Here is a 25,347-nt window from a genome sequence, read left to right as displayed (position 1 = left end):
CTGTTTATCATTTGTTTCTTAACCTGACCCTGTTCAGAGCACACTCAGCACTCACTGACTCCACCCATGAGAGCTGGGATCCGTTAGCGCTTTGATAATTATGTTCTTTTGTCATGAGACAGAAGAAAGAAAATGGCAGTAGCGATGTATTTAAACTGAATTGGCACTGAGTTTTGGCTGCTTGTGTCACTAACTGTCTGAAATGCCATGCTGCGTACTATAACTGTCCTTAAACAATAGGCCAGGCATTGCAATATAGTGCATCATGAAAAGGTAATTTATTCACTATGACAGTGGAAGTGTAACTGTAGCTACTGCTAAGACTAGCCTTAAGTTATCTCTTATCACAATCAATCTTAAAGCAAGTCTTTAAATTTAGCAATCATAGAATCATAGAATCATAGAATGGTCTCGGTTGGAAGGGTCCCCAAGAGTCAGAGCTCCAACCCCCCTGCCACAGGCAGGGACACCAACCTCCAGGCCTGGATCTACACAAGGCTGCCCAGGGCCCCATCCAACCTTGAACACCTCCAGGGACGGGGAATCCACTACCTCAGTTCAGGGCGGAAGAACTTTAAAACTACCTGGACAGCCTGATATGACATAGAGCCATATTAATCCCTGGTTTTGTTTGTGCACAAATCTCTTCAAATAGCCTCTGTTCTCTTTTTGTACCACTGGGATCTGATGTTATTCCCTCAGTTAAAATTAATGAGCATTTATCAGTGGGCTATTTCTCTGGCTATCTCTTTTATAATATTACTACTAGCACCCTCATTTCTTTGGCAGGCTTATCTACCAGAGTTATGAATACAAGAAAACATATGTGCAAAGTCTTCACTTTTTTGAAAAGGTCCTTCCTAATTAGTAATTCCTGCACCCTTTATTTTTACTGTTTCGAGTTGAAATTTGGGCTACTTCATTTTCCATGTTCCTGATCATCCCATCTACCCTACCTGGCCTGTCATGTTTCTCAGCTAACAGATGAGGAAACTTTCCTTTTTTCACCCTAGTGGGGCTAATTGTCAACTTTCCATGACCATTTTCACATTCTTGAAATAAGAGCAACTGTGCTGTGAGATGCAGTGAAGTGAAGGAGGAAGATGGTGTGATAAGGAGGTCTTATTACCTTAGCTAATACTGTGGCAACTGTGACAGATACCCATACATTTATCTCCTATTTCTTGGGGACTTTGTTTTGTTTTGTTTCTTATAGCAATGGCTCAGCTACATCAGAAGATCTTTTCTGGAAACTGGATGCTCTACAGATGTTCGTTTTTGATCTTCACTGGCCAGAACCTGAATTTGCCCACCATTTAGAGCAGAGACTTAAACTCATGGCCACTGACATGATAGAAGCCTGCGTTAAAAGGTACAGTTGAAATGATCAATTGAAAATTGGGAGAGATTTGCAAATTAGCATAGGAAAAGCTGTACTGGCTTGAAGAGGTATATCTGTACCAAAATCCTGTCACAGAAATCAGGGTGACTAAAAAGTTGACTTGTGTGTATTGCCCATCATCTGGCAATCAGCAATTTGGCAACATCTAGGAAATGCCAAGGAGAATTTATATTGACATTTTATATTGATAACTTCTGGAAATGATAGAAAATGTAGTGTACTTCTTTTCTTGAGGTGTATATTATAATTTTGGATTTTATTTTTTGTTTTAAATTCGGCATGGGTGATCTAAAAAGATCTCTGCCATAGCCTTCAATATAATAATTGAGTTTAGAAGAAATGTCTGTATGTCTAGAAAACTTACAGGGATCTCCTGTTAGGTGATTCAGAAACCATGTTTCCACATATAGAGAAAGCTTAGTCTGGGAACATAAAATGATTTTTTTTAATATAAGAATAGGGAAAAATAAATAAAGTTTGTGGACAATTTAGTAGCATCAATCATAAATTATATAACATTGATAAGAAAGACTAAAGAAACAGAACTTTTCATGTCCTGGTTTCATCTGGGATAGAGATAAAATTTCTCCCTAGCAGCTGCTGTGGTGCTTTTGTTTACACTTAGAATGAGAATCATGTTGATAACACATTGATATTTTAGTTGTTGCCAAGCAGTCATAGACTTTTCAACTTCTCATACTGACCTGCTAACAAGAAGGTATGGATGACCCTAGAAGCTGGGAACACTTGGCTGTGACACAGCCAAGACAGGTGGTACAAACTGCCCAAAGGGATATCCTATACCATATGATGTTATGTTTCATATACAATTAAGGGTGAGGCAGTTAAGCTCAAGAACTAGCTGAGCATTGATTTCAGGTGGGGAGCAATTGTGCTGTGCATCACTTTGTATATTTTTATTTTCCTTTCCTGGCCTATTAAACTGTCTTGAGCTCAACCCATGAATTTACCTTTATGTATTTCCAATTGTCTCCCCCATCCCACAGAGGTGGGGGAGTGGTTTAACAGCTGGGTGGTTGTTTTAGCTGATAACATGGTATTTTATTATTTTCTCTTAAACATAGTAGGAACAAGGAGAACCTCAGGCTTAGCTTATTACTAGAGCTATAGTGATGGTAAAAACAGTACAGAAGAAGCATTTCACAAACATTTCTATTTTATTTTTGAAAGGGGGTGATACAGTGAATGGAATAAAAGTTTAATCTCTGTAGCAAAGGAGACATCTATTAAAATCGAAGTCATGTAGGCTACATGTATCTGTTCTAACAAATTTGGCATCAGAGCTCAGTCACAAATATCTAACAAATCTTAGAAAATTGGTGACATCTCAGAGGACTGGAAGACTATCAGTGTAATCTTAGTCTTAAGAAACATAGAAGGAGTAACACTGAGATGGAGTTACTTAGCATTTATATTGACTACAAGTCTGGGAAAAAATGAACAAATTTTACATTGGGACTTCTATGAAGAGGACTAAGTTTCAAAGATGTATAGGATTAGCACTAGTTAAAATAATTTATTAGAAAATTAATTTTTTCAAAATCATGTATTTTAAAAGTATTATTACAGATTAATGTGAGAATGGCAATTGTGTTAATAAAAATGTTTGGATTTCTCCTAGACAATAAATCTAATGCCACATCTTGTCATTATCTAAAACTTTGTACCATACAAATTTGACTTTGTGGCTTTTAATGTCACATACAAAATAGGTCAAAAATGGCTCACTGCCAGGTTAAAAACCAGAAGCTGAGAACAGAATTTTTAACAGAGACATTATAAAAATAATTCCCTATGATCGGTTTTTGGTCTGCAGTACCATCACTGCCTACTTTTTAGAGAATAAGATTCTGGTGGCCATAAATTAAAATTTAATTAATAATAAAGAATTATTCTAATGTCATGACATAAAATATATTATTATTTTAGACATAATACATAACATACTAGTATTAATACACTAAATATGGTTTAGTGCTTTAAAAGGTACCATACACCAGACAGTAAACAGATTATATCCATGGGGTGGCTTGTTTTAGACAGCAGCAACTCAGAAATTATGATGGAACTATATGATCTATAAGACTTTTTAAAATTGCAATAGGATGCTTCTGTTCCCATCCTCTTAACATACTGTGTCAGTTTGTGGTACCCCCATTTAAAAATAAGGGTGGAAATAAAACTTTGTCTTTACATGTTCTGATCTATTGTAATTTATTTAAGTGTCATTGCTTCTTATTTAAACCACTGTGAGAAGAAAATTGGTGTCTTGTATTATGTGTGTCCTGGTGCATCTTACTTTTCAATATAAATATTAATATTTGCTTAATAATAAACTCATTTGCCTCAATGAAATTCTCTTTTCTATTAAAAATAGACAAGGATTTTTTAAATTGTATTTCTTAGAAACAAGCATTTGGTGTGATAAACTACATTTTAACATAGAAGAGCAGCTGTAAAATGTGGGGTATTTTCATTGCTTTGAATTATTCTTAGTCATCTTACAAGGAAGCATATTGTTACCTAGTAGGCAAGAAGATAATACTTTTATTATTCAACTAAATTAGCTGAAGCAGTGCAGAACCTTGAGATTACCATCAGTGCAATTGTTTATTGAATGGATGGATATTTTGCACCAACAGAATTTTATTTCTTAGATGTTCTCAGGGGCATGTGCATTGGCAAGATCTTTAGTAAGGTTTATGGATGTGTGTCCTGGTTGTGCAGATTTATCAGAGGCTCACAGTATGAATTGTGTTTTAATAAACAGAACAAGAATTGCGTTTGAACTCAAGCTGCAAAAGACAAACAAATCGACGGACTTGCGGATACCTTTTTCTCTCTGTACAATGTTTAATGTCCTAGTTGATGCCAAAAAACAGACAGCTAAACTCTGCATACTGGATGGGGGACAAGAGGTAAGTAGAAATGTGCGTGTTTAACCGCTCTGTTTGGTCAGTCTGAAAGCTCTCACACTGCATAAAGTCTTCAGTAGATTCATTTCAAACTAGCTCTATTTGTGCAGGAGCGTGCATAGACTGCTCCCTAGAAGCATCATGCAAGACACATCCCCTCATCTTCCACCAGAGAAGATACAGAGTGCTTCTGTAATTTATTTGTTTTGACCTGTGAGTCTGTTGAACATTCAGAGGATGTCTTGACTCACAGCCCCGCCGGGAATTTCTCGTGGGATGCAGTACATAAGCAGCCCACTTCCTTTGTAATAGTAAAATAGAACCAAAACATTGTCCTTCACAGCCAGGTTTTAAATGAGTAAGGTTTGTTTGGTTTTTAAATGGCTCATATATCCAGCATTCATGCCTGCATGTATGCTGAAAATAGAGGGAAGAAAAAAATCAGGTAATTTAATGGCACTTTTTATTTGGTCTCCAAAGACAGGGACCGTTTTGGCAGGAGTCTGCTACCAGGAGTGTTGATACTCTACAATGGAGCACTGATGTGCTTTTGAAGAATATTTAGACTTCTAAAGGACTAAAGGCCTACTGTCCTTCCCATCTTGTGGCTCTCAGCAGGAATGTGAAGTGAAAGGGCATACTAGGTAGACTGGTGAGACCACCAGAATAAAATTAAAACTTTTCTTGCTGTGCTGATGCATTAGCAGTGTAATTTTGTTTGATTTGATTTTGGAGAGAGGGTAAAAATGTTGGGTTTTTTTTCTGTTTGTTTGTTTTGGCATGTAAAACTGCTTTGGGCAGTTTCACGCTTGTATCATTTGGTCATATTGTTCCTGTTGATTTTTTCATTTCTGCAGTGTGTTTTTCATGTTATCGACTCATCTTGTGAAGTTAGCATATTCAATGTAATTGTCTTTTTTTTTTCCCAATCCAATGAGACATTCATCATTTTCCTGTTCTACCCTGTCATCTTTATTTTTCCTTTTGGTTTTCCATGACATGAACCAGTTTGCTAGTCAATGGGTAAGTGTCTTTTCGTTGTTTTTTTAACCTGCATTTTTTTCTTTGATTATTGACAGCCACTTTTTGTTTTAAAATATAAGACTGCTTTTCATGTTAATTTGTTATCCTAGCCCTGGAAATTCCTTTACAGCCTGACCTTGCTACAGACTGGTCATCAGTTTCTTAGTTCTTTGCTTGTTCATCCTCTAAGGTGTTCCCAGATGAATTCTTCGCTCTTCTGCTTTTCAGATCCAGAGCCACAAAGTTTTGCATTCTGTCACCTCTCAATGAGGCAAAAGAGCAAAAAACAATTTGTTTCAGGTTCATCAGATGTAAAACACAACTAATACCTCTTTGCCCGAGGCCAACGCTGCCATTTCAACTTTGACTTAGTGTCCAAGTGGTAACATGCAAATACACACATGCACACCTTTCTCTGGGGACAGGCAATACCAGCACCTCCATGAAGACCTGCAGACAGATAGTGTGGCTTCATTCTCCACAGTCGCATCATTCCTCTCACCTGCTCTGGATGCTGCATCCAGCACTGTTAACCAGTTCCCTCTGAGCCAAAGTCAGCATTTGCAGTTACATTTTGGACTGCAGACCCTCATCAGATTATCTTCTGAAATCTTCCTATTTTCTAGAGTTTCAAGCTCCATCAGGCACTCTTCACACCACCAAAACAGAAATGTAATCCTTGTTCCCTACTAGGTCTGACCATGACCCCAAATTATTCCAGTGCTTCTTTTCCATGCAAGAATTTGACAATTTAGCATACCTATGATGAAATATATACTTTTTTCAAAGTCCCCAAATTAATCTTCACCCCAATTCATGTAATATACCAAAGGAATCTCAAATTCTTCACATACCAGAAATGATCAGATTACATGGAAACTTCCTTCTTTATCATGAACTTTGAATTCTTTTTCTATCAGTTTCTTCCATTCCCAAGGCTTTTTTGGAAGTTTAAGAAAAAACAGGGTTTCCAGTTACTTGTAGCTGATGTCATGGTTGTTAGAAATGCTTCAAAATTTGTTGGGTGAGATACTTCTGGAATCTGCCCATCTGCCAAAGCAGGCATCTCATAACATCAACATTTGCATCTCTGGCTCCTCTACAGCAGCTCTGGCTTTTCCAGTTACTCCTACTTAGCCACTTGGCCTTGAATCCTTTTCCAGATTACCTTTCTTCCCCTCATCCTCCTACCTCTTCATTTTTCAGTCTCAAACTTTGCTTTTCTTGTCAGTCAAGAAAAGCTTTCCATAAAGCCTGAGTTAACATTTTTGTTATCCATGAGGATACAAAGTTTTGGTTTTAGGGTTGGTTGTCTTAGTGGAATTTGGTGTTGGGAGGGAGTGGGTTAAAAAAACTGTGATCTCGTATTTTGCAAAATAAATTTCGGAAAAAATCAGCTTTAAAATTCAAAATTTTTTTCTTAAAAAAGTAAGATTCATAATTTTGGAAGCTTGTTTTATTTTTTTAATAATTTGATTTAGTTCTTGTTTTTCTTGGTTACACAGTGAAGTTACTGATTATACTCCATTCCTACAAAATTGTATTTCCCTTGGGGGGGGGATACAACATAAGAAAAAAAAATACAGAAACTGATCTTAGAATATAAATAGAGCCGTTAATATAATGTGCTGTGGAGGTGAAGTTGCAGGGAGGGACAACTGTGATTTTTTTGTGCATCATAGGATTATGGATAGTTTTGACATGCATCTGTGGGAGAGTAATTACTGTTTTCAGAGAGTGAGAAACCATTGACTTATGAAGACTGTGTAAGCAACAGATGTCACAGACAGTTTGGGGTAATTTAAGTCTTTAGGAAATGAAGAGAATATTATCTTGATCAAAACATCAATGTGGTTAAAATATATCTAGAATTGCAGAAAGTTCTTCGATGTATTTCTAATAGTTTTATTCACTCTTCCAAATTGTTTGCTGCTGCTTGTCTTAGATGTGTACTGAAATTTTCAAAGTGTTTTTAAACTTGAAAAGAAATTAAAACCAAAAATTAACCCACTTGAAGGCAGTACCTGTAGCACATACATATGGGTGGGAAAACACTTCTCATAGCTTTATTCTCTTAATTTAATCACGGGTTCAGTAGCTGCACTGTTTAGAAAATCATTCCTAAATATAGCGAGCAGATCAGATTTAATGTTTTGGTTTGTGTGGCAACTCTGAGACAGATGTAAAATAGCCTTTAAAAACTTAGAACTCTGAAAACTATTCAGCAGGCAGCTGCTAAGTTAGGCTAATGTTTATACTGACCTCAGTACTTTTATGCTGAGCATTATGCTGTTAGCTGTTCCAAGTAGCCTTGAACTATGAAGATAGGGTTAGTCTTTACAAGTCACATTTTCAGTGAAGTGGCTATTGGGGACAATCTTTGCTGTCAGATAAATGTTTCTAAAGGAAGAATTAGTGTTTAAATTGATGTGCCTCCTTGACAGAATGGGATCCCTAGTTCCTGTTAATTTCTGGAGGGAAATTTTTAGATAATACTCTGTAGTATTATCTAAAAAGTCTTCCAGATTTACTTTTAAAGCATTTACTTAAAGGCACCTTCTTTATGCAAAAGCAAAAGAGAAAGGCTATGGAGAAATAAGCCTGTTTTATTATGCCTTTTATGGCCTATTAATTTGTTACCATCTATTCTGCTTTGTTGATGAAATTTTAATTTTGCCCTTGCTTGAGCATATTGTAAGATTTGTATAAACTGCAGCTAACTGTGCTAGCAGAAAGGCTCTTTTAGGATGAACAATTGGAGCCCATTTTATTTCTAGAGGACATTTAAAATAACTTATGAATGAGAGTTGTCAGACATGAAATGCTGTATTAATTAAATCTTATTCTAGTCTTTTTGCTTCTCCAGCTAAACCAACTCTTTAGAAAAAAAATACATGGCCACCTTAATTATATAGGAGAAGACAAAAAGTATCCTTCACATTCCTTCGCCTGAATAAGAATAAGAACTCAATTCATCTAAATAATAACCCCATTAGCTGCTTAACTCAACAGTGTACATGGGAAAATTTTCAACACAGAATGTAAGAAAGTGTTGATTGGGTGGATCGTTTTCAAGGGTTTGTTCTTCTGATGTTCAAAATGATAATTTTAAGTAAATCTGATCTGGCAGGGTTATCAGCTTTGTACCGTTTATGACTTATGACAAAAGTGTGTGTTCGTATGCATGCTAATGCTTCTTTATCTTTTGAAATACAGCAACAATACCATTCAAAAATAGATGACTTGATTGAAGAAACTGTTAAAGAAATTATTTCACTTCTTGTTTCAAAGGTAAAACTATCTACAATTTAATTTATAATAAAGCAGAAAGTATTTCTCCAATTACTGAACTTCTGAAGTGTCTTTAAATACCACACAGTTTTTTCTATATGCAGTGAGTGTGGAGGGGACAGCAACGTGATTTGTAAATAGTGCTCCTACAAATAATACTGCATTTACAAAATTGAATTTTATAACCCATAGTGTAAACAAATTATGTGCAACCTGCTAATCGATATGTTTCTCTTTTGTATTTCTGTTATATATACAAAAACTGCTAGCAGCTAGTAGAACCAATAGGAATTGATTATGTCTGTGTTATCTTAAGTAATAGCATGTTTTATTTTTTGTTTAATTTTTCACATGAAAACTTTCTTCCTATCATTAAATAGTACTTAAATTTTGTAGAGACAGACAACATCCAGAGTATTGGTAAAACTTTTTTATGAGATTTTGTTGCACAAACCATTTAATTTAAAAATATTTTATAAGTTGTTATTTTCTGAAATTGAACTTGTAGGAGGTTGTATTCTTTTAAAAAATAGATTTCAATGTGATATAGGGACTTAGAGAATAAGTGAAGAAAAAAACAATGTCTTGTTTTACTGTAGCACTTCTGCTCCAGTAAAAATCTTAGTGTTTGATATAAAGGAAAAGCTTTGAGACACTAATAGTTTGAAAGACACAACAAATAATGACACAGAAGAAAGATGTTACAAGTAGCTGTGATTTCTGTGCAATGCAAACTACCCAAAAGTATCTGGTTTTTCAAAGCAGGAGAAATAAGCCATGCTCTTACAATTTGTGAGTTAGTGACCAAAAACAAAAAAAAAGTCTGGTCATATTTTCATCATGCCTTTGGTTTCACTTGTCACAGCTGACTGGCACGGGGTGGGGGGAGCAGGAACCTCCTTTTAGATTGACACCCACCATGCTTCCACAGGAGCTGAAGAGGAAGGCTTTGTTGAATTGTTGTAGAAGTGTCCAGTTACTGAAAAATGTGTAGAACCGACAATATTTTTTCTCTAAAGTTTTGATCTAACCACAACCAATACTGCTGTTGAAGAGGAAGAAAGAATTTAATTAGAGCAAATCTTGCTATTACAAGTTAAACCTTATGATTCTTTTTTTTTTTCCCTTATATATGAGATTATAGAAGAAGAAAGAGAATAGTCATATTCTTCCTGGGTGTATGTACAAGAAATTCTAGAGACAACTGCAGTCAAGAAAGACAGATTTGCATCATTAGTTATCATATATACTATTACCAGAGATTGAAATCTTGGAACAGGTACCAAATATTCTGGGTCACGGACTGGTCATTAAAATCTTAACCAATGTCTCCTCACCTGAGATGAAAATGCCAGTGACATCCTGATTGCTTCTGTTTTAGAGCAGAAAGCCTCTAAGGGTACAGAGGAAGGCTGATGTTTCACTCTTGGTTTTGGCCACGAAAGATGCACATCAATGTGTGTGATAGCCATGTGTGTAATTCTTTTTTTTTTTCTTCATCTAAAATATTTTCCTTATTTTGCAGCCTTTGCCTCTATATTGTTTCCTTTGAGTTCCCATGAAATAAGTATTTCAGTCGTTGTTTTTAGTTGCAAGTAGTCTGTGAAAGCGAAAAGAGTACTTTCACTTCAGCGAGACTTGACTCAGTAAAGACTATACTGTGCATTTTGTATGCAAGACTTACCAAGCTAAAGCATTTAACAAACCACAGGAACAGCAGAAAGCAGTGAAACAAAGCACAGTGTGTCTCAGAGTAACCAGTTCAGAGAATGTGAGGTACATGCAGAAATGCTGGTAGAGCTTTGCATGTCCACACTGAGATCTCAAGAAACAAGTTTCCAGCTTCATAACTAAACCTTTCATTTAGCTGGGCATCCTTGACACTGCAGTGTCTTTTTCTCTGCTCTTTTCACATCCCACTTGTGTTGGAACCATTTGTTGGCACCCTGGACACCATGTTGTCTGTGAGATCAGCCCCTTCTTACTGTGCAGATCTTTGCACAGTAAGATTGAACACCCCTCTGCAGAAAGAATCCTTGCCAGTCGGATAAAATGAGTTAAAGTATGAACAGCAGCTTCTCACAAGCATACAACGGCAAAGCTGAAAGCTGGTATTTGGTCTAATAAAGGAACTGTAATTATCCTGTGCACAGGGTGCAGACACAACTGCTATTCTCTACAGTAGCTTGTGATGTGGTTCTATTCCTTGATCAGCACCTACGTACTGGTGCCTTAATTAATCACTGTAAATATGACAGGTTAGATTGATAAATGACAAATGTAAGTTTGCACTTGCTCCTGCTCCTTGAACTGTTAAGAGCAGGGCTTATTGTAAAGTGATGATCTCAGTTCCTCTGGAGGTGACACTGTTGTGACACTGTTACAGTGCCCATTAACAGCATGCCAGATGGAATTTTGTTCTGTCCTCACACTCATAAAATGATACTCGTGGTTGTGGGAATGACTGTGTTGGGAGCAAGGGATGACTTTTAAAACAATCTTTATATAAACTGGAAAGCAATTCATACGTGTAAAATAAATGCACATGAATATAGCTGCTGGCAGATATTTTATGTAATATACCATGAATGACTGGAGCAACATAACATCACCGAGGGACATGAGAAGGGGATGTGTTTGCTTTAAGGCTAATTTGAGGGTGTTTAAACATAAAGGCTATAATTAAGGTAATTATTAGGATTATTTTGTTGTGAGAAATAAATTTTGGCAGAAACACCTTTTCATGCCACTTGCTGAGTTACGCTACTCAGAGAACTGCAGGTGAAAGTGTGGGGGAGAGGAAGCATGCTGGATGAGACTCGGGGGCTATAGTTTCTTGCCCCTTCTTGGCCACATAGTAGCAGCTCAACAGCACATGCGGTTCCTGAAGATGACCTGACAGAAAACACTCCTGCTCTTAACCTGTTGGGTGAAATCAAGGCTGGGTTTCTATTCAGTAGTAAACATAAGAGGAACATGATACCAAGATAATCAGCTTTAACAATTGTGCTCCATCCTCTTGTGATGTTAGAAACAGTGGTCCTAGAAAATAACACAGTTTCTACCCAAAATACATGCTGGGTACACATACTCCTGTATTTAATCACGTGAGACAGCAAAGTTGTGTTGGGTAGCAGGCCCTCATCAGGAGAATTTTGGAGTTGGGTTTGGGTTTCTGTAGGGTTCGACTGGATTTCCATCAGTTAAGTCGTTAGGTGAAGCTGAGAAAAGAAAGATGTCCTTGATTTCAGCACGTTGTGAAATGGAGGAAGTGATTTAGAGTTTGCATTGCCCTACTGAAAAATAACAATCTGAGGAAGAAAAACTCATGTTCTCAATCAAAATATTTTATTTCCTTTTCCTATTGTGCATTTAGTTTTTCCTCTGTGCTATTTCCTCCAGGTTGTTTCTGTGTTAGAAGGTGTGCTGTCAAAATTGTCGAGATACGATGAAGGCACTTTCTTCTCATCATTAGTGTCATTCACTGTAAGTTTTTGGATTCACAATAGTTCTGTTCTTCCTCTTTCTGTGCATAATTCCAAAATGGTGCAAAATCTGCAGTAATAAGCGCTTACCATGTGTTGTTTTATTTTTGATTTTCTAAAGGTGAAAGCAGCTGCAAAATATGTTGATGTTCCCGTAAGTACAACCCTTTTAATTTATCTTTTCCACTGTTCATAATCATTCAAAAAATAGGGGGTTTGTTAGCTCACAATTTTTTATTGCTGACATTTTGCTGTCCTACAGAGATTCATTATAGCTTTACACAGAGTATTTAAACAGACACTACAACTCTTAGAGGGCATTTCATTTCCCTCAAGCAATGAGTAAGTCTCAGAGCAAAGCTTAGAAAGGTTATTCTCAATGCACTTTTTCAGTTGTGGAAGAGCAAGGATTGTAACTTAGATACTCTTTCATAGGGGTGTTTCTATCATTTGGATAAATTGTTCAAGAGTATAGGGTAAGCAACAAGTAAAAGCATCATACTTTAGTATCTTTTTTTTTTATTTCTTACTTCAGGACCAATCTTGCTTATTTAATCCCTTGCTAGATCTCTACTTGATTTAACATTGCTTGTGCAATGTTTGTGTGGTATAAATAAAATCTGAAGGGGGTGCCTGCTGGAGCTCTTTTACACATAAAAATCAATACTCAGGTATTAGAGTATTTTTATTAGAGTATCATGATAGACTATCTTTTTAAAAGCAAGGAAGAAATTATCAAATAATATGATTATCACTGGCTACAAAAATCCTTTGTTGTCAAGCAAGTATGTGTTTTTTCCCTTTTTCTGATTGTAAGATCACTTTATTTTTAAGTGTAGCAAAAAAATTGATAAAATTTCCACGTTGATGACCTTCCACGAAATAAAATAGCAAATATAGAAGAATACCAGACATGTTAGGCTGTATGGCTCTAGAAATCCTTTCAGCAGTTCTATACTTTAAAATATAATACTTTCAAGCTTATATTATTCCATATTTTCTAAAAGTCCATGCATGCTTAATAATAAGAAAAATCTCTGCTTTTGGAAATTGTTATTTTGCTGTCTTTATGTTTGCTCTATTCATAAGAGAACAAATTGTAACATTTTTGTTTGGATGATGTTTAAGAATTTTTTCTTATTTAGTTATGTGTGGACCTTCTTTTTCTTGATTTGTATAAATGCTCTTGTGTTTTATAAAAAAAGAAGAGAAGTAGGCCCAATCTTGAATTCAAAGGTATGACCTCATATCAAATCCAGTTAATTTAGAATAGCTTTTGTTAATATATTGTGCTGTGGAGCTGTCCCAAAAGGTCCTTGGCAAGGCACTTAAGGCTCAAAAGCCTAAGGAGAAACTTACTGAACAAACTAGAAATTCATTGACTTCTGTTAGATAACATGACAAGCTCTCCAAATGACATAGAATATCTATGAGAAGGAGATGTCAAAATCTTTTACCATTACTCTGGATGTGTTTATGTTGAAGTTAGTGATAAAGATGAGACTGAAAAATACCTTTGCCCCAAGCTCAGGAGAATATTGTGAGTCAGGTCACCCAGGGATGGACTGCTCCGCTGAGAAAGGAAGGTAGAGAGGAGAGGTGTTCCTGGAGCCCTTTGCCTTTTTCACTTTCACTGAGTGGTGTTGTTTGGTCTGAAGAGGCAGACAGATTACAGATGGGCTACGAGGATCTTTGCATTTTTACACCCTCTGTGCTTTTCAGCAATCTCTTCCCCCACAGCCCAAGATTTGAGCTGTGCTAGAGTAACTACTACAGTTGTAAATACAGGTGTAAGTTGTACTTTAAGGAGAGTGTGGATCTGACCAAGTAAACATCTTCCAAATTGTAGAGGATTTTTTTCCTGGGTTGAAGAAATTTCATCACCTGGGGTTTGGTTTTGCTTCTCCACATTCTTCCCCTTGTTGTGAAGATACAGTTTAGGCCAAGAGTTGTTACTGTCACAACTGAGAGTGTGTCCAGTAGAATAGGGTCTAAAATTACCACTTGTGTGAGTTACAAATTCCAACTGCAAAAGAAGGCTGTAAGTCATCATGTTCCAAGGTCATCTCCTGGGCTCACAACTGAAGTGAGAAGTGGAGAGGTGGGAGGCACAGGGTGAGGAATTTACGCTGAGTTCTTGATGGTGTGATGGTAACCTAGCAAGCCTGCACTGAAGCTAATTAAATGCCTCGTAGTTGTCTTTTGAACTGGTACTGTTTAAAGTTTCATCTTGTCCCTCCCTACCATATAGCTGTATATACTGAAATGACTTAATGGTGACAACTGTAGGACCTTTCTTTTTATATAGTTGCAAATATATTCAAAATTAATCTGTGTTCAGTGACCACAGTCTGCCCTCATGCCCTACCTCTACTCAAGAATCTTACTGGGTCACCTTAGCACTGTCCTTGGAGTTGATCACTTGGTGGATCCATGGGAGAAGGTGGTGGGGCAAAAGGCATTTGGTGTTTTTTCATTGTGTGAACTCAACAGAGCTTTTGATCCAGGTTCAATATTTGACAAAGAGAGACAAATATGCTGGTTTATAGTGAAGTAAAAGCAAACTAACTAGACAAAAGATATGTTAGAAGAAAATGAAGGTAGTACTGAGCAGCGTGTTGTAGTGTGAGGGTGAGAGGTAAAGGGGATAGAAAAGTTAAAAGGTAAATAAAAATAATGAAGGATTCAAGAAGAAGGGGGACATTCTTGGATGATTCATGGTCATTTTGAGGAAAAGGTTAATTCTTTTTATATTGAGAGGGGATGTAGATACTAAATAGTTGGGCATGAAGATGCACGCTCACCAGTAAACATCCCCCAACTTCTCAGAGCCAGGGTGGGAAATGTAGGCACAGACTTGCAGTTCATCTGGCAGGTATGTTTCTAAAAATGTTGCTGTCTACCCTTCCATTCTTTAATCTTGCCAGAGAGTTATGAAAAACTCAATACAAAATAAAGTTTCTTTTTTGTTTAAACCTGTTTATAGAACATTCCACATAAAACTCCGTTTTTCAGAATGCCCTTTAGGCAGTGGGACGTACACAGTCACAAGGAGCTCTCATTGCTTTCCCCAGCAATCACATGTAGGTCTATATGGACACTGTATGTTTTGGTAATCAAAACACCAACAGAAATACTAGGAACAGCACAAAATAACCCGGACTATGAAGAGTGACAACAAGGAAGGCTTATGATTGCCTAGAATAATGAAAAAATCTAGTTGCTATTACTCTTTTTTTGTTGGTAATTGTCACACTGCACCATGTGCTGAAGTGAAAGAAACCAAATTTTCAGAGGTAAATAACACAAACGTTACAAATATTGGCAGTATAGCAAGGATGCGATCTGGTCTCTTGTTAATGCGATGTTTTGAATGCAGGACATGATTTAGAATGTGGGGGGTTTTTTTAAAAAAAAAAAACCACAAACTTTCTCATATTCTCTAGAACTCTCCATTAGTTTCTCTTAAAGCCCAGCAGTCCTTAAGAGATGTGGAAGTCAACCTGTCTACTTTTTTTTTTCCTCTTTTTTGTAACATTCTCAACATTCTCTTCACAAAGCCAGTTAATTAGTGACAATGGGGAAAGAATGCATTAGAATTGGGGGCAATAAAAATGTTATATTGTTAATCTCAAATTATTATTATTCCTCAATCATGTAGATAATTTGTGTTCAGTTTCTCATCATGTAAGTCAGTTTTGCACACAAATAATTGTGTCTCTAGCTGGTCATTTCTACACACATTTGCCTCATTTGCAAATATAACCAGAGCAATTACTCATACAAACTGAGCATCCAGTTACATGCATATTTATATACTGCTTTTTGTTCAGAAAGGTATGCTGAAATCCCTTTGTAGGAGGCAGTAATCTATGCCAGTCATGTAGAGGGCACAGAAGGAACCTAATCCTCCCTGACGTCATGTAGGCCACCTGTCATACCAAGCGCAGAGAGGCCACATGAAGGACCCAGGGCTGACAGCAGTGTGCTGCTCACACAATACCAGGCCTCTTGCTCCACTCTTGTCTTTATGTGGGGATCAAAGGTATGGAAAGGGGCCTCACACATGTGCCAGCATTTGACTTACGGAGTCCCGTCATTCCAAAGTAGGAGCTCTGCTTCCAACCGGGCGCATATATGTTGAGACCTTCCAGGTACCTCCATTTCCAAACATCACACTTGTACTGCATGGCCTTGTTTAACTTTTTTTAAGAAACAAATTCCTTTTTCTGTGAAATCAGTGTTTTTTCAGGTGTGGTGATACTGTGCCCTTCACTTTCAAGCAAGATTTACTTGGAGACCTCTGGTTAAAATGAAGAGCACAGAACATTCATTGTTGTCATCCTCAGGGTTCCTCCTGCCATCCCTCTCCTTCTCTTTTGTATACCCAAACCTGGGAACCAGCCCTTCTGTTTCAGGTCCATAAAAACAAGCTATTGCAAAATTGGAGGGAAAGCCCCATATCATCTGTTTTAAGTCAGCAGTATTTTTGACGTACTTCTTAAATAGAAATCAGAAGGATAGCAGCTAGTGAGTAGGAAAGTTAACATACTAGAGCATGGTTATTTGGGGGGGGAGGGAATAATATTTCAATACCTGGCTTTGTCATAGGAACAGTAGCATTTTGAGGACGTTTTTCACTACAGAATCCAGATCCTGATGCAGACACCTGCACGCATGTGTTGCAAACATGAATGCAGTGAAACTACACGTATATTAAAAAAGTGTTTGTGTAAATGCTTGCAGAATGACAGCTTAAGTTCTGCATGACAATTCGCAAAATACACATTGAGCTTTTGCCAGGGTTGTTTTTTTCTTCTACAAGAAGAAACAGAGGCAGGGAAAATGCATTGTTGATTTTCATTTAAGCAAAATGCTATTTTCCATAACCAGGTAGAATAAAAGATTACCATTATAATAAACTGATTATACAAATGATGCATCTTTCTGTCTGGCTTATTTATTTCTGATTTATATGAAATTAAGGAAGTGAGGATCTTGTAGTGAGCACTAGCAGTTTCTATTCCAAAAATATTTTAATGATCTTTTAATTCTGTCGTTCCAAAGCCCAAGCGATGAGCCTTGCAGTATTTAGAGGAGACATTTCAGGCAGTGAAATTTTCCAATGTGCTCTTTCATTTGGTGCTGGACACTGAATAAGGAGCTCCTGCTTCTCACAAAAGCCCCCTCCAGCTCATCACTCCTTTTCATTTCATTGTTATATCCAAGCTGTAGTTAAAACGTCTCCCTCCAGGATGCAGGGGAGGGGAAGAGGGTAGAGAGAAGAGCAAACACAAAATGGGCTGAAGTTTGTTATTATATATAGTGAGTCTCTAATGTCTGTTCTCTGAAACACGAATGCTATGATGGGATAGCAACTCAGTAAATCTAAATACTTTCTTCAAGGCAATATCAGGAATGTGTGTCAGTTTAATACTTTCTCATGCTAAGAAATGTTCTGTGACAAACCCCAAAGTAAGTATAAAAATAACTCATGTATTTACAAATGTACACAGCTTATTGATATTTGTGCAAAAATAATGTAAAAAGCTGTGCAGAAACTTAGGTGTATCTCTCCTCGGGGGAAAGGGCAACATTAGTGGCACTATTAACCTTATTGTAAACCTTTCACAGCAAATATTTGAGTGCCTGAAAATCAAGGCAATATGGTGTGACTTTTGACTGAGTCCTGCAGGAAAACTTTGCCAGTGGGAGCAACGTATGTCAATGTGGTTTCTGCATCATCTTAGAAACTGGAATGACGTATTTTAAAATTTGTTAAATAGACACCAGGGTAGAGTTTTCCTGTTTAAAAGGGGGAAAGTTAAGCTGTTTCTTCTTTATCTGAATTTGTTGCTATGAAAAAGTGCCTGTCGATCTGGACCCACCTACCAGTGAATAGTAAAAGAGACAACCTGCACCTGTGGGATTAGCTGCAGCAGCAGGAAGTAAGAGCACTTGCAGTATATAATTAACAAGGATTTTTTTTTTTTCTTTTTTCTTTTTTTTTCTTTTTTTTTTTTTCTCCCAAACAGCATGTTCATCTTGCCAGGTTAACTAGTGATTAACCCTAAAAAAGAATGTGCTGAAGCCTACACCCTTGTTTAAACTCTTTCACTCGCCAGTGTATTCAGTTACTTGTGTAACCAGCGACAAAGTAACCCTATTTACAACTCTTCATTTCCTGGTATTTTATTTGATGTCTTTGTGTTTCCAGTTTCTCCATTCATCTCTTTGTTTGGTTCTCTTTCATTTTCAGATAGGCAAAACATCTTGTCTGCTGTTCTGAATAAAACAAACCTACAATAACTTTTTATCTATCATAAAAACCCACTTTTTTTCTTGGGGAAGTTTTCAAACAGAAAACCATTTTTACTCTTATCCTGATAAGTATACCAGGTTGAATTCTTCTCCCAAAGATGTGCAAATAATTCTCTCCCATTAACTTCAGTAGATGTTTTGTCAGAGATTCAGAGGAGCAGAAATTTTGATTGTGGGTACAGAAGTGGTTAGAGTTGCTCAAGTTTGTCTGCTATTAGAAATGAAATGCACAAAGAGACAGTTACTTAAAATATATCTCAGTTTCTGTGTGTTTGCCTTTTAAGGTACATCCAATTGCTTGATTATAGTTTGGGATTTTTGTTCTACACTAATCTGTGGGTCTTTTCTGAAGCTTAACAGTCCATAGTAGATCAGTAGAGGATCATGGAATCAGAAGTTCCCATCTAATACGTCTATTCCCTATTTTAAAAAGTTAAATCATGAAATATAGTGCTAAGCCTCTTTTGATGCTTATAATAATTTTCTTTTCTTCTTTCACATGTTTAGAGAAAACAAATTCAGTGTATGCAATATGGCGAGATAATGAAAAAAATGATACACTGTTGGTAAATTCAATGTTTAATGTGTGTTTTGCTCACCATGAGCAAAGATGGTTAACTCGCAAAGATTTTGGTGAGGTTCTAAGAGAGTCATAATAGCAAAGTATTGTTAATCTTCCTTACCTAGACATATTTCTACTGTAGGCAGACACTGTTTAAAAGGAAAATTAATTTTTTTTTCCACAGCAATTTCAAAGATAATTATCCTGCACACATTAAAGAAGGATGAAGTGTTTTAAAGAACTGTAATTCTAATTGGTAAATGTCACCAGCTGTTGCAGTTACTCTTACTTGTGTATATTCTTTTAATGATTACACTCCTGTGCCACAAGCTACATGAAAATATATTCACTAGGTGTGAAATTCCCATATGTCACAGCTTCAAGACTAGGTAAACATCTCAAAGATGAGGGGAGATTTCATGCTGATGGGAAATGTTATTTTTCTAGCTTTGACTGTCTGCAAGATGAACATTTTTTTATTGAACTTAGTAAAAGAACAAATTGCATGAATCAGAGAATCATTAGGGTTTAGCATTCAGTGCAAGATTCGTTTATACATTTGAATATATATCTCCAAGAACTATAATCAGCCTTTCATTTGTTTGATTATCTCCTTCACCCATGCCTGGAGATTTCAAAATATTTTCCCGTTATCCCTCCAAGTTAAACCTAACCCAATTCCTATAATTTGCCTCTCAAGTTTTAAAACATACATAAGGTTGCAACACTCATTGTACGTATTCTTCTATACCATCACAAATTACTATGCTAAGGTAAGATATGGAGCTTTCCATTTGAAATCTCCTTTCACTTTGTGATTTAGTTTAATTCAAAAACATTTCTGTCGTATTTTAACAAAGATGCAGTTTAATGAAGGAAATGTATCGATTTCCATGAACCAGGTTTTCCAATAGAAAACTGGTTTATCTGATTTAGTCTTACATTTTTATTGCTATGCCTAGGATCCAGGTGTGTAACTCAGATGCAAAGACAAATGGTCCTACTTTCCTTTTAAGAGTTTCATATAGACACTTATGTATGTGATAAGCTTTTGAAATGTGATTTCATTGCCTCTGGGATGACCAGTCTGAGTACACAGGAGACATTTCAGTTTTTCAGTGTGAGTTTTGAGATGCTAGGAGTGTTAAACCAGACCATCATTCCACACTTAACCATTACTTTTAAGAAATGAAACTGCTATCGATGGCATGTGTATAAACGAAAAGGAAAATCTGCTTACTTTGGATCATATTCCTGTGTGTCCATGGTAGATTCAGGAAAAAAAGGGATGAAATTCATGATCAGAGGTTTCACTCACTGAAGTTTTGAGGGGTGAATGCTCTCATCTAATTACTGCAGTGGCAATTTCTGGAGAGCCATTAGTTTGGGTATGTAGCATCTTCCCTTCCCTCTTGCACTCAGACCTGCCTATATACATGATCATACATTACATACACGGTAATAAGGAATGAGAAAAATCAGGTGTTATCTGCTTGTAAAGTAGAAGGGAAGCCTTAATATAAAAATATATGTAAATATTTCAACACATATAGGCCTTCAAAATATGCCAAATATTTTACAGCTTTGTGGGTGTGCTGTTTTCACACAATAGCTGCTTCTGAGAAACAGAGATGACTTATGCCTGGGAATTCAGGGAATGAGCATAGCTGCTTTTATCCTGCTTCCCCAGAGCTCTTAATTATTCTGCAGAGTCAGTTTTAGCCAAATCTGGGTCCTTCATAAACACCCTCCTGCAGAAGCTTACTGTAAAGTGTTTCTAAAACTTAGCCCTCTTTTGCATGCTATGAACTTTTTAAAAAATATATTGTTTGGGAGAAAGTGATACTTTTACAGACTTGATCACACAGAGGGCATTTACAATAGACTTTCCAGAGTGTTCATTCTTGGTTCTGTTAGAGAGCAGTGAACTTACTCTGCATACACTGCCAGAAAAGGGAACACTGATGACTCTTGGGGGCTTTAGTGCAGAACAACATTTTGTGGATACAGAGGTCCAGAAGTCCCAGCTGGGCAGGAGAGAGTGGTTTCAGAAACCACGTCACACACACACGTGACGTATCCTAGCCCATCCCACGTTTGGGAGTGTGCTGTGGAAATGATGCCTACTCTGCTGTTCATACAGGACGTCCATTGGTACAGGAAGGGAAACATTTGAACCCTTGCTTCTTCCCTGAGCTCATTATTCCAGTGCAACAGTTTCAGAAAAACAGAGCTATAGGTCTACAGATACCGACCTTCTTACGCTGTTGCTCCCAGGGAAATGCTTCAACTTAGTTTGAATGGGAATCAGCGGAAGCTAACCTCCAACACAAAATTCCCCTGTGCATTGGAAGCAAATCACAACAAATCCGAGGCAATGCAAAAGGAAAAGGATGATTTTTGTAAATGTTTTCTGAATGTGATAGGAGGATCTGGACCTTGAGGGTAGAGTAGCTATGGGAGCCTCACTAGTGACAGGGAGGAAAATGTCCAATTTTGCCACCTATGTTACTGGAGCCAAGAACATTCAGTTACATACAGCAACATATATTTATGCCTTAAAGCATTCATAAGTTGTAACATTTAGAACTCTGTTAATAGTGAACCCTCCTGGGTAAATAAGCCAGAATTCACATCAGATTTAGTAAATACGGTTTGTGCGTCTAGAAGCATTGTAACATGATTTCCGTTTTCATTACAATTAAATATAGTTTTTTATGTGTCAGTTGTCAAATGGTCTCTCTCTTCCCCTTCCCACTACTTTTCTCCCCTTACTTTATGTCTCCACAGAAACCAGGGATGGATCTAGCAGATACCTATATTATGTTTGTTCGACAAAACCAGGATATACTTCGAGAAAAGGTCAATGAGGAAATGTACATAGAGAAGTTATTTGATGTAAGTAACTACCCTTGCAAAGCTTGCTGCTATCACTACTACATCAGAAGGGATAAGCTGTATTTTGATGATATATATTCAGCAAGCCACTCAGATGTTCTTCCTTGTTGATCATTTTTTGCTTTTGCTTTTCATTTGTCCTCTTCATCTGTCAAGAGTGGCCTTTCTTTAAACATTTTCTGCATGAAAATTTTAAGGGCTAGAAGGTATAAATAAAATCGGTAGAAGATTATTATTTGAAATAGTCATTTTTCCACTGTGAGTAGGCCAATTTTATTCCATCTTTTGGTTTTGAATGTGTTAATGGAGAGAATTGGATCACTGTGTTTTGTGGACCTAATTTCCCCGAATCAAGGACTTCTACATATCACTGCCTGCTCACATACAGAAAGAGGACGGTTATGCCAGGTACATCTGTGGGTTTGACTGGTACTTTCATGGAATGACTTTTAGAATTTTATTTTATGGATTTTTAATTTAGGACTTAGAATTTCTTAAAGTAGATCAAACATTTATTGAATTGTCAAGCTCATTTTCAAAATTCTGAATCTGTTTCCGCAAGTTCAGAGAAATTCCATTCCTCATTCCCAAGGCCCCCTCATTGCTGGTCATCCAGTATCTTCATAGTAATTTCCCTCAGCTTTGCTACTGGCTTCTGCAGCCTCCTGCCACTCATTCCTCCTCTTTTTGTTAGAAGTGATCACCTACTCTATCAATATTTTCCTTGTACAAGGCTTTCTAATAAGGCCACTTGGGCATATTTCTACTCATTCAAGTTCTGACCATTAATTAATTTATGTCTAGTATGTCCCTTTCCAAGTGGTCTAAAGGAGAAGCTGTAGCCAGCTGAAGTTATGCTTCCTGTATAAAGTCAAAGCACTACACATGTAACATATGTCTAAAATAAAACATTTCGGTATAAGCTTGGATCAATTTACAGGACAGTGATGTCAGTCACTTATAATTATGTAGGAATTTGAACGGGGAAAGAAGTCATCTCTGGCACTGTGCAATGTAATTCATTGCAAAACAAATTCTGGAACATAATACAGACTTTGAAATGTATTTATTTGTGTGTCATCTCCTAAGTATTTTAGAAAGCTTTGCTGGCAGTTTCATTTAATTATGCAAGTTACAGCAAATGTTTTCATAACAGCAATTCACAGCCTTTACTGTGACACTACAGTTGTGGTAGTCACAGAAGGTCCCATAACATAGACTCTCAGCCATGGTATGTCATGTCAGTGTTTGTTGTTTGTTAGACTGGGTGGTCAAAATGAGACTTATCTCTCAGATTTTATATTTCCAGACACTCCCAGGCAGCTTTACAAAAAAAAGTATCATCTGTTTTAATAAGCTAAGTGCTAATATGTGTGAAAAGAATGATTTTATAAAAGCTTTGATGCCCTGCAGGGGTAGAAAAATTATCATCCATCCAGCTGGCACCTTCTCAAAGTACTAAAACCATATTAGCAACTTCTGCTTCAGTTTGCTTTTGCACTGAATCTGCAAGCATATGTTTCATTTTCAAGTTTCTATTTTTTGTTTTTCTTTGGGGTTATTTTTGCTTATGTTGTAATTTTCTGATTGTTAATAAAATTACATGCCTAAGGCCAAGTCTAACTCTCACTGGAGAGACCACATTGACTTTGTTGATGTAGTGGGGTTGGACCAAGTCTCAGGCTATGCCCATAGCAGTAAACTGGCCAGGGCCAGGGCACAGGCCTGAGAACTAGCAGTGATCATCCGCACTGTTAAGTCATCAGCATGGTTCCTGGTGTGATTTCGGGTTAGGCCAACTAGCACTAACCCAAGGACAGACCCTCAGTGCAATAAGGTTAGCGTGGGTCACAGACCTCCTCCAAGTTTGATTTCAGCAATCAAGCTTTTCAGCACGAGAAGACATCTCCTGTGTGGATGCAAGCCATGATATAGTGCTAGCCTTTGAGATGATGCAAACCCGTTCCTGTCCCCTTTAACTCAGTGGTGTGCATTGCATGCTGTCATGGCCAATGCTTGTAGCTGTAAGGAAAGAGAAATGATATACATGATAAGTATTCTGTGTATCAAATATCTATTTCTATCTTTATTTTTCTTCCTATATGGTGGTATCACGTTTCTACATAGCATCACACAAGGAGATATAACCAATTGGACAGAATCAGATAAATGCACTAACAAGTATGTAAGACCAGAGCTTGCAGAAGTTTAAAACAAAAACATCCCACTGTGCTAACTCACCTTTCCCAAGATTAAATCAGGTTTAGACCAGTATAACTGAGCAAGACTTTGCCCATGATTTTTGGAAGGCTTTTTTTAATTAGTGATATAAAAAAAACCTAGATACTGTTTCTAAATTCAATTCTATTGAGTTGTATTTCAATAGAAGGAGTAAAATATGTTAATTTTAAAGTTAATATACTTCAAGCCATTTTACTGGTTTTGACAGATCAGATATGAAACCATCAGCCAAATGAAATAAGAAAATTGTATGTCTCTGTTTCAGCCAGAAACACCCCATCCAGAATAACAAGAAAACCCAGACTGTTCTGTATTCTAGAAGGGTAGTTATAAATATAGACAGGATCAGGCCTTTTAGATACTATTTTAACACAAAAAATGTGAACCTACAAACTATCTGACTTGGCTGGCCCTGTGTGGAGCCAGGAGTTGGACTTGATGATCCTTATGGGTCCCTTCCAGCTCAGAATATTCTGTGGTTCCATGATTCTATTAATGCATAGATTTCACTGACTCGATTCAGAGCTGCTATAAATTGACAGCTATTACAGTGACCAAGAGAACAGGATGTCTATCATATGAAGTAACTTACACATCTAAGAGAATAATTTAAATTTTAGAATGGTATTGATACAAGGAGAAATGTATGCCATTGAGTCACAAATACAAAGTTCGAAAATTTTCTATGTGACAAGTCCTATACTAGGGAGAAGACAAAAAAAGAAAAGTGTGCATTTTTTTATGCTGCTTGGTGAGCCTGAAAAAGCACTACCGTGCTATACAAAATGCGAAAAGTCAGGAGAATGGAATTTAATGTTAAGATATTACATATGAGAGAGGCACAGATCTCCAGGGGACTTTGACTGGGATGCTAAGTTTTTCTGCACCTTCTTTAAGCCGTTTAAATCATTCTGTTTTTCAGTGCGTCTGCTGTTCGTGCAGCAGAACCAAGGGGTGGGGGTTAGCTTCATTTTCACTGAATAACTTGGTTTCTGGGTGCCTTTCATTCTTCACCTGATTTGGAAGGGGTATAGACAGCATGCAGAACAATATGGCTTGGTGCTCCTGGTAGCACTCGTCTCTACAAGGTCAGTGTGCCATGTTCTTGCGCTTGAACTTAACCACCAGATTTGGAGTCATAGAGTCTTTTGCTTGGTCAATTTGTCAGAGACACTTAGGTCTTTTGTC

General features: G+C 37.0%; 1 protein-coding gene across 6 annotated transcripts in view; it reads left to right on the top strand.

Moving 5' to 3' along the window:
- The window catches only part of CADPS2 (calcium dependent secretion activator 2), a gene marked incomplete at both ends in the record, with an annotated part of 308,165 nt that overhangs the window by 264,163 nt on the left and 18,655 nt on the right, over positions 1-25,347 (top strand). For 4 of the 6 annotated variants that reach the window (XM_084274519.1, XM_084274516.1, XM_084274518.1 and 1 more), the window contains 7 exons: positions 1,217-1,372; positions 4,194-4,341; positions 5,347-5,361; positions 8,578-8,652; positions 12,055-12,138; positions 12,259-12,291; positions 21,811-21,918. In XM_084274519.1, the coding sequence (XP_084130645.1) occupies positions 1,217-1,372; positions 4,194-4,341; positions 5,347-5,361; positions 8,578-8,652; positions 12,055-12,138; positions 12,259-12,291; positions 21,811-21,918 (619 nt within the window). The remainder of the gene's footprint in view (positions 1-1,216; positions 1,373-4,193; positions 4,342-5,346; positions 5,362-8,577; positions 8,653-12,054; positions 12,139-12,258; positions 12,292-21,810; positions 21,919-25,347) is intronic. The other 2 variants (XM_084274517.1, XM_084274514.1) reach the window with 1 other exon arrangement.

This window comes from Gallinula chloropus (assembly GCF_964237585.1).
Source record: "Gallinula chloropus genome assembly, chromosome: 1".
NCBI classification, from domain to species: Eukaryota; Metazoa; Chordata; class Aves; order Gruiformes; family Rallidae; genus Gallinula; species Gallinula chloropus.
This window is presented reverse-complemented; position numbering and strand designations above follow the sequence as displayed.